This window comes from Melospiza melodia, chromosome 2, assembly GCF_035770615.1.
Source record: "Melospiza melodia melodia isolate bMelMel2 chromosome 2, bMelMel2.pri, whole genome shotgun sequence".
Classification (NCBI taxonomy): Eukaryota; Metazoa; Chordata; class Aves; order Passeriformes; family Passerellidae; genus Melospiza; species Melospiza melodia.
The window spans coordinates 75971919-75988178 of NC_086195.1; the positions used below are offsets into that span (position 1 = coordinate 75971919).

General features: G+C 37.6%; 1 protein-coding gene across 1 annotated transcript in view; it reads left to right on the top strand.

The window, feature by feature from the left end:
* Positions 1-16260, top strand: part of ARHGAP42 (Rho GTPase activating protein 42) — a 143493-nt gene that overhangs the window by 67785 nt on the left and 59448 nt on the right. The window contains exon 4 of the mRNA XM_063148900.1: positions 8465-8536. Coding sequence (XP_063004970.1) covers positions 8465-8536 — 72 coding nt within the window. The remainder of the gene's footprint in view (positions 1-8464; positions 8537-16260) is intronic.

The following is a 16260-nucleotide window of genomic DNA, read 5'->3' on the forward strand; positions in this document are numbered from 1 at the left end:
ATGACAGAAAATGTGAATAGTGGAGGCAGCATCCTGCCAGAGGATGGAGGGCAGAATGGTTATTTCTGAGGCTGAATGATGTCCCGTCTCTAAGAGAAGTGATATGCAAGGACCAATTTGAATTTTGACAGAAAAAAATAGCCTAGATCAGGTGTGAAGTTCTGATTATGTACCTGTTCCAGCATTGCACATGTAATCAGTTGGTGATAAATGTAATAACTATGCTAGAAATTAATTAAATAAAAGGAAATCAGGAGGCGTAAAAATATTGCTTCATGTTGGAATTAGACTAAGCCATATTTTGTATGACCTAATATAATAAAATCTAACTCATGTGATCCCTATTTACCATGATGATAGAGTTAAAATTTGACTGTTTTTTCTTTTAACTCTGAAGCAAGTGGTTTGTTACACTATTTCATTGGTCACTTAGTTAATTTATTCTTTATCTATTTGGGTGTGTGGCTACACTTGTAGTTCATCTGTTTGGTTATATTAGAAGTTCCATATACCTTTGTAAGTGTAGCTTCAGACTGTGAAGTTAATGTGACAGTAACCTTTACTGAATCCTGGAATGTCTGTAATGTTTTTTGCTGTCTTGTTGAATCCAGCTGCTTCTGCTGAATGAAAAGCAAATCTTGCCCAGTCCCATATTTCTTCGGTTTATCACAGAAAACTTTAAATGGGTTTGCAATATCTCTGAGGGAAAGCAGACTTCAAGCCCAGTAGCCCAGATGTTCATTTGCTTTCTTTTGGAAACTTCTAAATACTGTTGTATTAAGTTTTTATACATCTACACAGAGTTACCTTTATGTAAGCAGATTAGCAAACTTGAATTTGATTGCAAACAGCCTCACAATTTCATGATGTGATGTATCTTGTCTGAATGGATCACAGGCTTCCTATGCTTATTTCTCCTCATTGTTTGGGAAGGGAAGCTTATGTGGCTGTATCCACAGAGACAATGGGTATCTAATGTTGAGTGACTGAGTTAATTGCTCGGTGAGTTAGTTGCTCGGTAAGTCGTTGAGCCTCTTTGTGTTGGTATTGTTAATGTCCTCTGTCAGATCTTGCTGTTGGCAGTGCATGAACTGATTTATTAGGGGACACCTGAAGTTCCGTATTTTGTGTGATAGCTGTTACTTCAACTCAAAAATACATTTTCTCTTTCTCTATTTTCTTAATGCTAAGCCTTAGAGTTGATACTTCTCTGTTGTTCCTTGGCCCTAAAGCAAGTTAACCAGTGCTAGTATAGCATGGTCTTAAAGACCCAGGCTTTCAGGGTCATTCATAAGGCTTGGCTTCCTGGGAGGAAGAAGGGAACTTCTGCTCCACAGCCATTTCAGACACGAAGAATATTGGTGCCTCCTTCCAAGAGAATCAAGTTACTGTTTTAATGAAAGGTTGTACTGGACCTTGGGATCTCTGAGTGCTAAAGTACCATACATATTGTCTTTTGCCTTAAAGACTGAGCTACTAGAAAAAGGTAAGATGCTTGAGGGTGATTGCTGTAGGTACTTGCTATGTTGTACCTTCATCTAAGATAGCAGAGGTCATCATAACCCTGTTTAGGAACATGTGGAAGCAGCCCAGAAATCATATGCCTCAACTATGAGACTGCTGGGGTATAAAGTTAGTGAAATGTGGCTTATATAAACACTTCATTCATGTGCTGATGTAATGAAAGCATTTTAAACTTAATTCTTTTTAATTCCATACTGTGCATAGTAGTATAGTGGGTAGTTAAAAATATCAAAGAAAAAGAAGATAGTACAAGGGAGTATTTCTAAAACAGTGTCGACTCACTCATTTCTGCTAATGAGCTCCCAAAATATATTGTTTACAAACTGTAACTATTTTCTTCCTTGGCTGATATTTGGGAAGAGCAGAGGAAACTGTTGGGACAGAGAGAGACCCTGAGAGGACCTCCTGGTATTTGATATTCTCCCCAACTTACAAGATAAAGTTGCATCTGGTTAAGGATCACAAAGATAGTCTCAGTACTCACTAGTACTTCCAAATCTAGTTTGTCCACTCACAAATAATTAGATGTTCTGATAGAAAAATGTATCAGGAGGCCTTCATTTACCAAGACCTCTGCCAAGTAATTGCAAAGTCAAGATACACAAGACCCTGCAGATTGGCTGAGTTGGTCAGAGCTTGGTGCTTATACCACCAAGGTTGTGGATTCAGTCCCTGGATGGGCTATTCTTTTAAGATTTGGACTTGATAATCGTTGTGACTCCCTTCTGACTCAGAATATCAGTGATCTGAAATTATGTTTGCAATGTTAATTTTAAAATAGTATATCTATATATCATATTTTGCTGTGTATATTTACACTACATATCAGTGTGTACTTTTTAGAATATCAATGTTATGTGCAAAAAGAAGATGGTAAATCTGAGTCAGATTCATGAAGACTGACTTTTTTGAAGGTTGGCTGCGTTTTTATCTGCTTGGTCTGTAATCAGTCAAAAGGAAAAAGCTTCTGAGGACACGTAACATCTGAAATTCTTCAGTTGTTCTTTAGGTGAATTCTGTTCTTCCTCTAATGTTTTGTGAGGAGTCCATAAGGAGACTGGCCTTTCAATGCTAAAGGCAGCCTTTCTCATGTGTAATTTTTTATTCTATTAAAAAACAATCACTTCAGGTTTGACACTACAGTAATGCATTTTTAAACATAAACTATGCAATATAGGAAATCGAAGTTCACTTGAAAATACTGAGGAAAAAATATGATCTAGTGGAAAGTATTGCTGCCTGTGACAGGGGGTGGAACCTGATGATCTTTAAGGTCCCTTCCAACCCGAACCATTCTTTGATTCATGTGTATAACTACTCCCAGCCTTGGCTAGTATGTGATTTATAAGCATCCCCTTGTGGCAATGAATTCATACCACTTGATACAGCTTTAGATTTTGGTAAGAAGCTGAATGTTGCATTGCACATTGCATATGGAAGTGTCCAGCCTATGTTATTAATTGTCTGTAGTTAAAACTTCATAGTCTTCTCAATCTCCTTTATCATCAGCTTTACTTTAAATACGTGGCAGTGATAGTGATACTTTTAGGAAATTAACATAAGCTTAGATATTGTTTGATGTAATCTTTTTTTTTTTTTTTTCTATAGGTGAGAGGTATTAAGATGAACTTTGAGAATAGTAGAGTTTTCTATACAAAGCTGTAAAAATATTTGTCTTGCTAAGGTCAAGTAGTTACAGGCATTGAAATTCACAATATTAACTTTGTGTAATATTTACATTTTTTAACTTCTAAAACAGAAATTGTGCACTTAAATACATGACCAGTATTTTATCATGGCATGTTTATATTCTTTGTAGCGTTCAATTGTATACATAAGTTATACAAAAGCCTGTTGTCTGTGTTTGGTCTCAAGTGTTGTATTTGAAGTTGTATTGATTAGGAGCTGCTGATGCTGTCCTCAGACTGGAAGAAGAGATATTTTGATCAGATGTTAGGAACTGTTAGTTATTGGGGAAAAGATTTAAAAATAAATTATGTCTTTTTGTCTACTAGAGAAATATTTTTCTAAATTAGAAACGCATTACTGTGTATATATTAACCATGAGATTTGTTGCCCCCTTTGAATGAATTTAATTTGTGTTTTCTAAAAGTCTTATACTGACATGAAAAAAGTTAATATTTGTCAGCATTCAGAATTTGAGAGCCACTCAGTATTTCAGGGAAATGAGTTCTATATACCATGTGCTAGTGTGGTCATTCTGTGTTGCCATGAAAAGTAGTCACAGCAGATTTTGGAACAAAAAAATGTTTTTCAAAGATACACTATATAAACTCCACAGGTTTTGTAGTTAAATTGTTTTGCTGTCATTCAGGTAGCTTTAATATAATTCTGTTACTGCAAATATTCCTCACTTGAATTGTTGCTGTCTTCTTCTGGCAATTGGTAAATTTGTTAGCTCAGTTCTTTCTGTGACTTACCTAGTCCTTATCCCTACAAATGAAAACAGCAAGCTCAAAAGGTATTGACTGTCCTCGCTACTGCAGTTCAGCCCTGTAGACATTAAGGTAATGATAAAAGCCTATAAAACAATTCAGGGCTTAAAATTTCTGTATTGGTAGTATGTAAAAATTAATTAGCAGCCGCATTGATGTTTTTTAGGTGAATTTCTGTTTATATCCACTGGTTCTACCAAAGTGGAATTACGGATTGACTTGGGTTGGAAGGGACCTTGAAAGTCATCCAACTCCAACTCTCTGCCACGGGCAGGAACACCTTCCACTAGACCAAGCTGCTCAAAGCCCCATCCAGCCTGGCCTTGAACACTTCCAGGGATGGGACATCCACAACTTCTCTGGGCAACCTGTCCCAATGAAGGATTTCCTTCTAATATCTAACCAAAACCTGCCCTCTTTCCATGTAAATCTTTATCTATCCTCTTTCATTTTAAGTAAATGAAGAAGAATGCTGCATGTACATGCTCTATATCATTCACTCTCCTAAATTCAGAAAAATCAGAAAACTGATTAGAAAACTCATTCAAAACATTAATGTTGACTTGAATTTAAGAAAAATCTAGAAATGAAAATGTTCAGATATGTTTGCAATAAATTTATTCTTCTCTAACACTGTGTAATAATTATGATTCTCTTAATGGTCTTCATTGTAATGATTGAAACTTTTGTTAAGAAAAGTTTAAAAAATTGCTAGCCCAATAAATCTTCAATGTATAGATGGGGAGTTTCTCTCCACATCTGCAATCTGGGCAAACCACAATATTATGCACCAATCTCAGTATTGATGCAGAAATTCAATTTCACAGCTAACTCCTGGAGGGAAAGAGGGTAAGTTGGAAAAGTGGATGATCATGAATCAGAAAAGAAAACTTAAGTGGTTTCACCATGTTGTCTCAAAGGCTGCCAGGGTATATTGAAATATTGCAGCTATGCAACCAATGACCAACCTCATAAGTTGTCAAACTGCCTTAGAAAAAGTACTTTGAATTTTTATATGCTTCTTTTTCAAATATATTTTAAACTTCTGTGTGGTTTTAGTGGTACTTATTTCAATGGTGCTTTTACCAACAAGTACAATTAACTAGATCTAAGTGGAATTAAATATACCAAAGATAAAAATCTGAACAAGCTTTTTAGTCTGGAAAAATCTGTTTCTTTATTATTGTATCTAATATAGCTCTCTCAAATGTCAAAATAATATTCTCCTGTTATGTCTGCTAATACTTGTCTAGCATGTTAATTAAAAAAAGACTGATGAACTGTCAGTAAATTTAGTTGTGGTATTCTTTTTCTGGAGAAAGACCATTGCTTTTGCCAAACAAGAGAAACAATCACGTCATTTGATTGACTGCCACATATTAACCATGCTGAACACTGGAACTGTGTCACATTCAATAACTGTTAGATCAACAAAATGTAACTTCTCTAAAGGTGTGACTACTCTGAATAAGAATGGAAGGGTAAGATCCAAATTTTAGACACAACATGGATATCTGAAGTTTACAAAAACGGTAACAGTCTTTTTGACATTGTTTGCCTGTTCCCAATGTCCCTGATTTCAACCTAGCACAATAACTGAGTAGGAGAGGGATTACACACAGGACCACCCAGTGAAAATTTCAGATTATCTAAAGCAGTCAGATTTCCACAGAAATGGTTGTGGGAGTATTGGATTGCTGCTTTAAAAGAAGACTTGGGCGGGGGGGAAGGGCTGCATGCAGATTTATAACCCTTAAGAAAGAAACTGTGAGGTAGTTGCAGTGATAGTAATTTACAAAGAAAGGCAATTATTAAGTGAATATGTAAGGCAAAAGTTCTTTCTCTATAATTTTCAGATTCCAAAAGCTAGGCCCAACCTGGTAGAAATTGATGGAAGTCTTTACACAGTGGAGCATTCTGCATCTCGTAATAGTGGCTGTTGAAATGCATCTGCTGGGATTTTTCTTAATTCCTTTGCTGCCACATTCTCCCTCCCCAAACCCAAAGCCTATTTCTTGCCTAGCTCCTAATTTTGCTGGGAGATGAATTGTCACAATAGGGTTCTTGCCAGTAGAACCTTTCCGCCCAGGGATGAGCTTGCAGTGTGTTCTGCTGTTGTGGCTTAGCAGATCTGTTCAGAGGCACAGACCCTGTCTAGATGAAAGCCTAGCAATGCCTGTTGTCCATTCCCATTTCATGAATAACTGTGGGAGTATAACATTGTGGTTCAGCTCAGCAAAGCCACTTAGCTCTCAGCCAAATCCTCTCAGTTCTTCCTGTGTATTCTTCCATGGTGTTTGAAGCAGGATTCTCTTTTTCCAAGTATCTTATCATTTGCTTTGCAGCATCTTTGAATGAGATGGGTAGGAGTTGTGTTTCAGTCACTTTAACACTGCCAAGAGGACAATGTATAGGAGTGAGGTCTCCTGGTGTGGCATGGAGGCTGCATGACCATGGTAGCATTGAGTCAAGGGAGGGGCCATTCAAATCCGCATGGGGTTAGTTTGATTGTCAATGAGCTCCACTGGTTAGTTTGACTAGCAACAAGACTAGCAGTGATTGCTGGTATCAGAAGTAACTGCTTAATAATATATATCTGTCTCCCTTAATTGAACTGTGACATATTTAGCACTGAATCTAAAGGGCAGAGAAGAACTTAGCTTGGGATGTGAAAAAAAAAATTGCATCCACATTTCTATACCAGTGATTCCAGCAATCATTTGTGGTTTCTGTATGTGTTGCTAAAAGCCATGTACATGCTCTGTAAGCTATCAAAACTTCCAGCTGCTACTTCCAGGCAAATTCTGCTTGGTAGTAGGCAAGTCATTTAAGCTTTGCACTGCTGTTTATCTGCTTTAGTGATCCTTGGGATTGAAATTATCTTTTGCTAAGTGCGTGCACTTTACCTCGTAAAAGGTGTTGAGTCCCAGTAAGATTGCTGGATAATGGCTAAAAATCTATTTTTTATTGGGAAGCATCCACTTGGAGAGTAAGGTAGTGTTGTAGTCTGGTCCAGTGGGACTGATGGAAGATGTTAAATGCAATGAAAGCATTTCTCCTCATCCTCTGTGCCTTATTTTTGTTGTTAAATGTAGCACATTTTGATCATGATATCACTGAGCATTCCAGTGTTGCCATTTCTGTCTTGGACTTCACTTCATGAGGGTGGCAAAGAGAGTCTCAGTTTCTCCTAAAACTTTGTCCTGCTAAGAGATGTGGTGATTCTGTGGTCTTTTGAATTGTAATGTTAGGTTTGGGAAGAAAGAAAGTGTGTTTATATTTCAGTAGGTTTATTCTATATGGTTTTTATTACAGCCTTTTGGGAAGTTTTTGTGCTCAACTGACAATGTAACTTATCAATTACTGTTATGGAAGAACCACAAGAACTGTATTCATTCACATTTGGCTTAGGTACATGTTAGTTTTGCCCAGACCACTAAATCTGCCAAAGCCCAAATTATGAGTGTTGGTAAAGATTGTACTGGTGAGGAGAAAAAAGCTGTTTGTGCAGAAAACCCAGAGTTTTGCCTGTAGTCAGTATAATAGAATATTGTAATGTGCTTTATTGTACTTTATTTCTGATATGTTGACAGGTTTTAGTTTCTCTGATTTTCATCAGCAAAGTCAATTTAATTGGTTATTCTTCCTGTACCTAAAAGGCACATGGGGAAATTATGCTTCTTTTCCTTGGAGAGTGGCATGATGGCTTGGCTGCCATTTGTATTCTGCTGCTTGTGTGTTTCCAGTCCCAAATGACTACAGATGCTTTGGGTGATTGCTGCTGGGAATGGGTTTCAGGGAGGAGTTCCCAGGACTGGATTTACACTAAATAAACAGAGGCCAGAGGGGAAAACTGTGTTTCATTAAGAACTCTGGTTTAGGTTAAAGGGATAAAAATAGCTGCAGGACATCTCAAATTAGTTTAAAAACTAGAAAAGTGAAGGAACCCAATCTAGAGTATTTCTTTTATGTATCCACATATCTTTTTAGAGTTCTCTGCCTCACTGTCTTCTGCTCAGTGTACCTAGGTCTATAAACCAAAGGGATAGGTGAAAATATTCAGCTGTCAAAGTTTCAGATTCCATAAACACAGACTTTTTTTAGTCAGTGCTGTCAGTAGTCACATGTTTGTCTTCTTTGTTCTGCCAAAATATATTCCTGAAAGTTTTTGTTTTCTATTCTGGTTTTAGGCAAGATACAAGAAATGGAAGTAAAGCACCAGAAAACCTTCTGCATATTGGAGAGAAAATTACTGCATCTTCCATTGAAATTCCCTTAGTTATTCATAAAAATGTTCTGTGGTAGACTAGTGTACATGTCTTTTGTATGCTTTGTGTAAATAAAACATAATTACTTGCCTTCTGCTCTTACCAGAATGTTTCGGACATGCATTTTTCTGTCTTGCACATTGGCAGAGTTACAGTGACTCCACTTTCTGCAAATACTCTGTATTAAGAAAACATCCTTTATGTTTAATATTGCAGATCCAGAATGCTAATGATGTGCTAATAGCACCGCTGGAGAAGTTTCGAAAAGAGCAAATAGGAGCAGCAAAAGTAAGTGGCTGGGGTTGTTTTTCATTTCATGTTTATTTGAGTTTATCAGTGTGATTTGAAAGCTGGACTGAAAACAAGCATTTTGTATTCAAACATACTTGATGCCATCCTCATTAATATGTTAGTAAGTTATACTTAATTCTTTGCTTCAGAGGAGGAGACAATTTAGAAATGGAGCTTAAAGACTGATAATCTGCATAGAAGATAGCTCTTGCTACTGTTTCACATTCCTACCATCCGGCATTGTGTTCGTCTTCTGATGTCTGCATTTACATTATGCTGTGTCTTGGGTTAACCCAGAACCACAGGGAGGATTCAAACAGCTGCTATGAGTGCCTCAAACAGGCATTGTATAAAGACAGAAGACAGTTTCAGCACGATCTCTACCTCTGCTTTCCCTCTCCTCTTTACATGGCTGATGCGGTGCAATGGTTCACGTTCGTTTTGCCAGAGTATTCATCTTAATATTCTTAAGGGATTTTCCCATGGTGGAAGTGGTCCAGTTGGTAATTTTATCTGGTTCTTTTCTGTTAAGTATTATATCTGTGTGAGAGAGACAATGCAGGTTGTCTATACCAGGGTTCACTAGTCAGCTCAGGAAATCAGATATATTGGGGAAAAGTATGTTGGAATTAACTGTTAGTCTAGAATAGCTGAATTTTTGAGTGGTTGTCAGTGTCTGCTTTCATTACAGTCTCTGGGCTATGCATAGATGATGCTGTGGTAGTCAATTAGAGGTTATGGTTCTTCCATCTGCATGAATACACTAGTTCTAAAGCATTTTGCATCTCATATTAGTGCTCATAAAAATTTTTGGGAAACATTCATTTGTAAGGTTAAATGAGTACAAAACAAAAAAGAGCTCTCTGATGTTGCAGGTGAGGTTGTGTTTGTGCTGTACTCAAAGAAACTCAGAAGAAGAACAGAGCTATTGGAAAGAGACACCAAAGGTTTATACTTCTTGTACTGCTATTGTGAATGTGTAGCAAACACATGGGGCTGCTTCCGCACAGGAACTAAGTAGATGTTTGTGAAGAATGTGTACTGCGAACTTGAGGTCAGATTTCTCTGAAGTGGGTGTTCTTTACCCTTTCACTTGATATGTTTTTGTGTACAACAACATTCTTCTCTTGTCCCACCCCTGTGCTGCTCTGAGATGCAAGACTGGGAGATTATTTACCATGCTGCGTGAATCAGAACTTAATCCCAGCGCAAAATTATTTTTAGTATTCAGTAGGTTTTAATAGCGTCATCCAGCTCCTTGTAGTAGTGTTTCATTTCCTATTCTCATAGTTTAAGGGATATCATTCTTCAGAGCACCCTATTTGAAAGCTTAACCCACCATTCTACTGACAGTCTTGCTGCATGACAGTGACAATCCATAAGTGGTTCACAGGACTCTCTGCAGAACTCTCTATGACACTCAGGTTTCCTTTGAATAAATATATCACTCAGTAGATGTCAACACATGCATAATGATCTAATTGAAAATTACTCCTTTGTTTTTTGTATCACCAAGAATATTTAAGGAAGGGCACTACAGGACAGGTTGAGTCCTCTCTGTTTGGTATATCACAATGGTTGGTTTCTTTTCCATATCTGTTCCATGTAAAATATGAGCATCTACTCCTCTTAGAGTTGTTTTGACTTGTCTGTGGTCATACTACACTGTACAGAATGAGTTCAGGAGGGAGCCTGGCTCAGCTAACTCTTATTCCAATGTCTAATGCACTTTATTATGCAGTGCTGTGTGTTTTGGAGAGTCCAGGATACTTGGCTTGACACATGGATACCCTAAAGAGAGCTCTCCCAGGTCATTGTTTTATAAAATGTCAAACAAACATATTTTCTAGCCCTTCACACGGAGTTCAACTGCCAAATTCAGAAATGAGAGATTCAGAAAGCCGTCATAACCAAGTGTGATGCATTTGCCTTTGAGTTGATTTTTATCAGTGGAAGCAATTACAGTTAGCCTTTAACTAAATGGTATCAACACAAACAAGTCAGAGCTTAATTACATTCAGTATTGTTTTTCTAGTAATTACAAAATAGCAGCATATGATCTAGGAATAATGAGACCCATATGAAGTAGAGTAGAAATTTGGGCTTTGTGAAACCCATTATTGGTAAAGTGGAAAACATGGTCAGATTGTTTACCCTACTTCTGTTCGCTGGGATCAGCCCTTGAGCATTTATGAGCTCTTATAAATATAGAATGAGTTGAGCTTGCTGGTTATTTATCTACAATTAAGGAAGGTTTGCACAGATACTTGGCTCTTTGAACTCCTCTGGGATGATCTGTGCTGATAGTCAAACAGAAGATACAGATATTTTCTTGTTTGGATTTTGGGAGCAAGTTTTACAGAACACTGAGAATGTCATTTTTTACTTGTGGTGTTTTCTAGACACATCAGTTGAATGGACCTTACCAGGTCCACAGCAGGTGTGAGCTGGTGTTTTTTTCCTGTAGTGTTAGTCTAAAACAGTGTGTAGAACGGTATTTGTATCAAATCCAAACTTGCTTCTGTTTTTCTGTCATCCCTCTCCTACCCAAAACATTCCTGTGTACATGTTGCTCTCTGAAGAGAAACTGGAGATGTCCCAGCTGACTAGAAGCTGGAGAAAGCTGTCCCAGTTTTCAAAAAGTGCAAGAAGGAGGACCCTAGAAAACACAGGCCTGTTAGTCTGACTTCAGTGCCTGGTACAGTTATGGAGAAGATTATTCTGGGAGGTATTGAAAAACACCTGAAAGACAGTGCAGTCACTGGTGACAGCCAGCATGGCTTCATGAGGGGAAACTCCTGCTTGTCAAATCCGATTTCCTTTCATAACAAGCTAACCTACCTAGCTGATCAAGGGAAGCCAGCTGATGTAATCTTTCCATGCTGTCACAGGATCCTTCTGGACAAAATGTCCAGCATTCAGCTGAATAAACACATCATGCTGTGAGTGAGAATTGTCTCACGGGTCAGGCACAAAAGGTTTTAATGAGTGGGGTGGCATCAGACCAGTGACCTGTCACTAGTAGGGTTCCACAGGGTTCCATCCTCTGTCCTGTGCTCTTCAACATCTTCATAAATGACTTGGATACAGGACTGGAAGGGATACTAGGCAAGTTTGCAGATGAAGCAAAACTGGGAGCAGCTGTTGACTCCCTCAAAGTTAGGGGACCCTGCAGAGGGACCTTGACAGATTAGAGGACTGTGCTGCCCTCACCAACCAGATGAAGTTCAATGGGAAAAAGTGGTGGATTCTGTACCTGGGATGGTTCAATCCTGCATATACAGATAGACTGAGGAATGAGATGCTGCAGAGCAGTGTTTCAGAGAGGGACCTGGGGGTCCTGGTCTGTGCCAAGTTGAACGTGAGCCAGCAGTGCCCTGGCAGCCAGGAGGGCCAACCCTGTCCTGGGACATCACGGCCAGCTGGGCAAGGGAGGTGATTGTCCTGCTCTGCTCTGCTCTGGGGCAGCCTCACCTCCAGTTCTGAGTACAGTTTTGGGTGCCACAACATAAGACAGGAAGCTATTAGAGAATCTCCAAAGAGGGGCTATGAATGTGATGAAGGGTCTGGAAAGGAAGCCATACAAAGGGTCTGGAAAGGAAGCCATACAAAGCAGACACTGAGATTGCTTGCTCTGTTCATCCTGGAGAAGAGGAAACAGGGAAAACTTCATTGCAGTCTGCAGCGTCCTCATGAGGGGAAGCAGAGGGACAAGCACTGATCTCTTCTCTGTAGTGACCAGTGACAGGACCTGAGGGAATGGTTTTAAGCTGAATCAGGGAAGGTTTAGACTGGCTATTTATAAAAGGTTTCACTAGAGGGTGGTTGGGCACTGGAACAGGCTCCCCAGGGAAGAGGTCACAGCACCAGCCTATCTAAGATCAAGAAGTGTTTGGACAATGCTCTCGGGCACATGGTGTGACTCTTCGGGACGGTCTTGAGCAGAGCCAGGAGCTGGACTTGATGATCCTTTTGGGTCCCTTCCAACTTAGCATATTCTGTGATTTTGTGATTCTGTGGATGGTGCAAACTCCACAGGATAGCTGATAGTAATGTCACATTTCTAGAGCTGTCACTTCACAATTAATTTGCATCATAATATCTTATGGACAAACATTTAAAGGGATTGGGTATAGAAGCACAAGATTGGTATGCCTTTAGTATTGACAATGTTATGCCTTTAATATTGGCAATGTTAGCAGTAACTAGAGATCCAGGCAGCTGTTGGGTGTTGGACTCTGTCTTCTAATCGGACTTTTTACATTTTAGTACCCTATTAAGCTGTGTTTCCAAATTTTGTGGAAGAAAAATATTATTAGATAGTTGTGTTACCAACATACAAAACAGGAAATTATATTAGGTACTACTGTAAGATTTTCCTGGGGGTAAAGATTATGTGAGAGAGCACTTAAAGGTGATTTCTGGGCTTTTTTTCATTTTTTCTAATGAAACACCAGATAAAATTCAGTTGCAGATAAATACGACTAAACCCTACCCTCCCAAGGGAAAACAGGGGAAAATGTTATAAATTATGAGAATCACCATTTTATTTTAAAAATAAAATTTTTAAACATTAAAAAATTTATTTTAAAAATAAAATCTTGCAAACTTATTTTTGTAATAAATTAAAATTAATTGTAAAATAAATTAAAATAAATTGTAAAATACAGTTTAAAAGATTTTTTGCTACCATGATGAATATTCTATAAATGTTTTTAATATAGAGAATGAGAATATTTAATTTTTTCTTCAAAACTATAATGAGTTTAGACAAAAATATGGTCTCAGAAATCAAAAAGAATATGGAAGATAAAATATATCCTGTTGACATTAGAAAACTATATTTTAAATACAAGGACCATATAAACCCAAGAGTGCAAAGTTCAAGTGTTTTTGGAATAACACAAGAATAACATTAAAGACCATTTCTTCACATGCACTTCAAAAACCTAAAGGTACCCAACATATTTGAGAAACATTCCCCATAGAACATTAGTGTTTGTAATCTAACCAGCAATATACAAATCTACATCACTTGCTCTTCTTGATTTATACTACTTGCTCTTCTGTTTTTATTGCACATATTTCAGTTATTCCTTTTCTGTACACACTCAGTTTAAATAAAGCTGAGTTCTCTCCAGAGACTACACAAACCCAGCTTTGCATTGGACAGCCTGTTGATTTACTCCATCTGAGTTTAAAAAAATGACCTCTCCAATTATTGTAGCAAGGCGAGCAGAAGCCGGGTGAGGTAACTGGGAAAGGATTCCAGGCACGAAGCCTTTTGCCTTATTTGGTCAATGTGGTTTGCGAGGCCCCAGCTGGTAATTCTGGTGAGCTCATTGTGTGATGTGTTATGGACAATAAAGCCAAACCTTCCTCTTTCTTTTTATCCATTGAGTACAGTATTTGGCAATATTTGTTCCAATGTTCATTGACCTTTAATACAACTTAAATCAGATCAAAGACAACAGAAGCAATTTTGGTTTTAAGACTTAAAAGGAGAGTTTTGTGTCCTCCTTACAATTCCATCTGTTTGTTTCATAAAATAATTTGTTTTGGCCAGGAGGATTAGTTTTTATCATTATTTAATTTCATTCATTTATTCAAAGCAGTGAATTCCTTTCTTCTTGGGAAACAAATCCATATTCACTGCTGGGATTAATTTTCACACATCTTTACTCACATCTATCTTCACATGTAGGCATGCAGGAGGTAGCACGTTCTCTCTGTGTTTAATTTGGATTGTCTAGAAATTGAGGAGTGTGAAACAAACAAAGCCCCCATTTTTTAAGGTCTGTCAGAAAGCTGTCAAAGCAGCATTTTAGATAAGTATCTAAGATGGTTAGAAATACCAGGATGCCCATTTTGGTGAATCAATTTCCTCGGTATCCGATGAAATCATAGCACTTGTTGTCCTTTAACTGAGAAAAATGAGTGACCTTGCTGTAGTAGGTATGGCAGGAGGTGTTTCATTACAAGTGGTGTCTGTCACTCAAAGTTTAGTATTTGCATCCACTAGATTTGGTGTGTTTTAATGTCAGTCTGAACCATGGAGGGAGGGGGCCAGGAGAAGGAAGCGCAATGAGAGGACAGGCAAGGGGTATTATGGATGGCCAAATGTTTTGAGTTAAAATGCAAGAGTTTCTCAAAAAGGCTTAGTACCAGTTACCTGATGTCTTCCTTGATAACTTATTCTGTAGGCAAGGAAATACAGGGGATCAAACCTATTTCTATTTCAGCCAGTCTTTTATAACACTCTACATGAGTCATTGTAATGTAGTTTAGATGGGGCTTAGGATGAGAAACCCAGTCTGTCAGAGGAACTAGCTCAATGCAAAAGGGCAGTGAGTTTTGTTTATGGGAGGGACTGTGGTTAGAGAGAAGTCACCAGTTAGAAGATCCCATGGGGCAATTTGAGATCAGTCTGTTGTTTTATTTTTGGTAATGACCAGGTTAAAAAAAAACTGATGGTATTGCCATAGGTTGCTGAGATAGAGGAGGAGGGCTGGAGGATTTGGTATAAAGTGTAAGAATAAATAATTGAGCCTGAAGAACTGAGGCTACTCAATGGTCATGAGACAGCTCATGCCATAAGGTCTGCTGTACTGATGAATAACTCATGGCAATCTCTTTAGGTATTATAGTTTAATAGGCATGTATCTCAGATAGAGAAGCACAAATTTTCTCTAGCTTTTTGTTTACTTACATAAATCCTCAAGTTTTGTTAAAGTTTCTGGACTGTGAAAGTTGTGAATTGCACTAGTAAATACATTTCACTCCAAGATTTTGGTCCTAGAACACTTTCATTTGAGAAATAATCCCATATATGTTGTCTAATCTGATATTTTAATTAAACTAGCACTATCAAATGCAAGAAATGAGAAATCAGAACTTGCATTTAATGAAAATGTATATTAAATTATTTTTTAAATACATCAAATGTATTTTCCCTTATTTATTCAAATAAACATAGGGAAATATCAAGCAGTGAAAGACCTGTTTTTGCCACAAACAAAATAATTGTAATGCCAGTATGATTAGCCATTGCTTCTTCTACACTTGTGTATGTGAAATATTTGGAAAGTTTTAAAAACATTGATGAGGAGCCCTCTGTGCATACATTTCACGTAAGCAAGTCTTACTTTCTCCTGTGCAGAGCCAAACTATTAAACTGGAAGACAACACTGGCTGACCCAGAGTCTTTTTGAAGTGACTGATCTTCTTGGGACAGCTCATGCAAATGAAACAAAATTATTTTCTCACTTCAGTTTGCTTCAATTCAATTACTGTTTCATTCAAAGTTGACAGGCTTTTAGGAAGTTAACAGAGAAACAAACAAAAGAAAGACAACAATCCTAAAAGCTTATTTCAATTTTAGTGTATTCTTTTAAAAGATGAGAGTGAAAACTCAAATCTCATAAGATTGTGGACACAGTGATTAAAAACTGTTAGTTCAGTGTGTTAACTACAGGTGTTTGGGAGGAAAACAGTTAATGTTATGTGCATAATCAGTTTTAATAAATTCTGTTAAATGCAGCCTCTCTGTTATAAGTGAGTGTGATTAACTGGCTCACTGACTAAAACCAGTTTTTGAAGCTTCTTTTTTTCTGCAGTTTAATAAGATTCTAATTTGCATCATAAAGAAAACAGATATAAATTAAGGACAAATAAATTAGTCCCCTGTAGTAAGTTGGAAAATAATTTACTATTCTGCCATA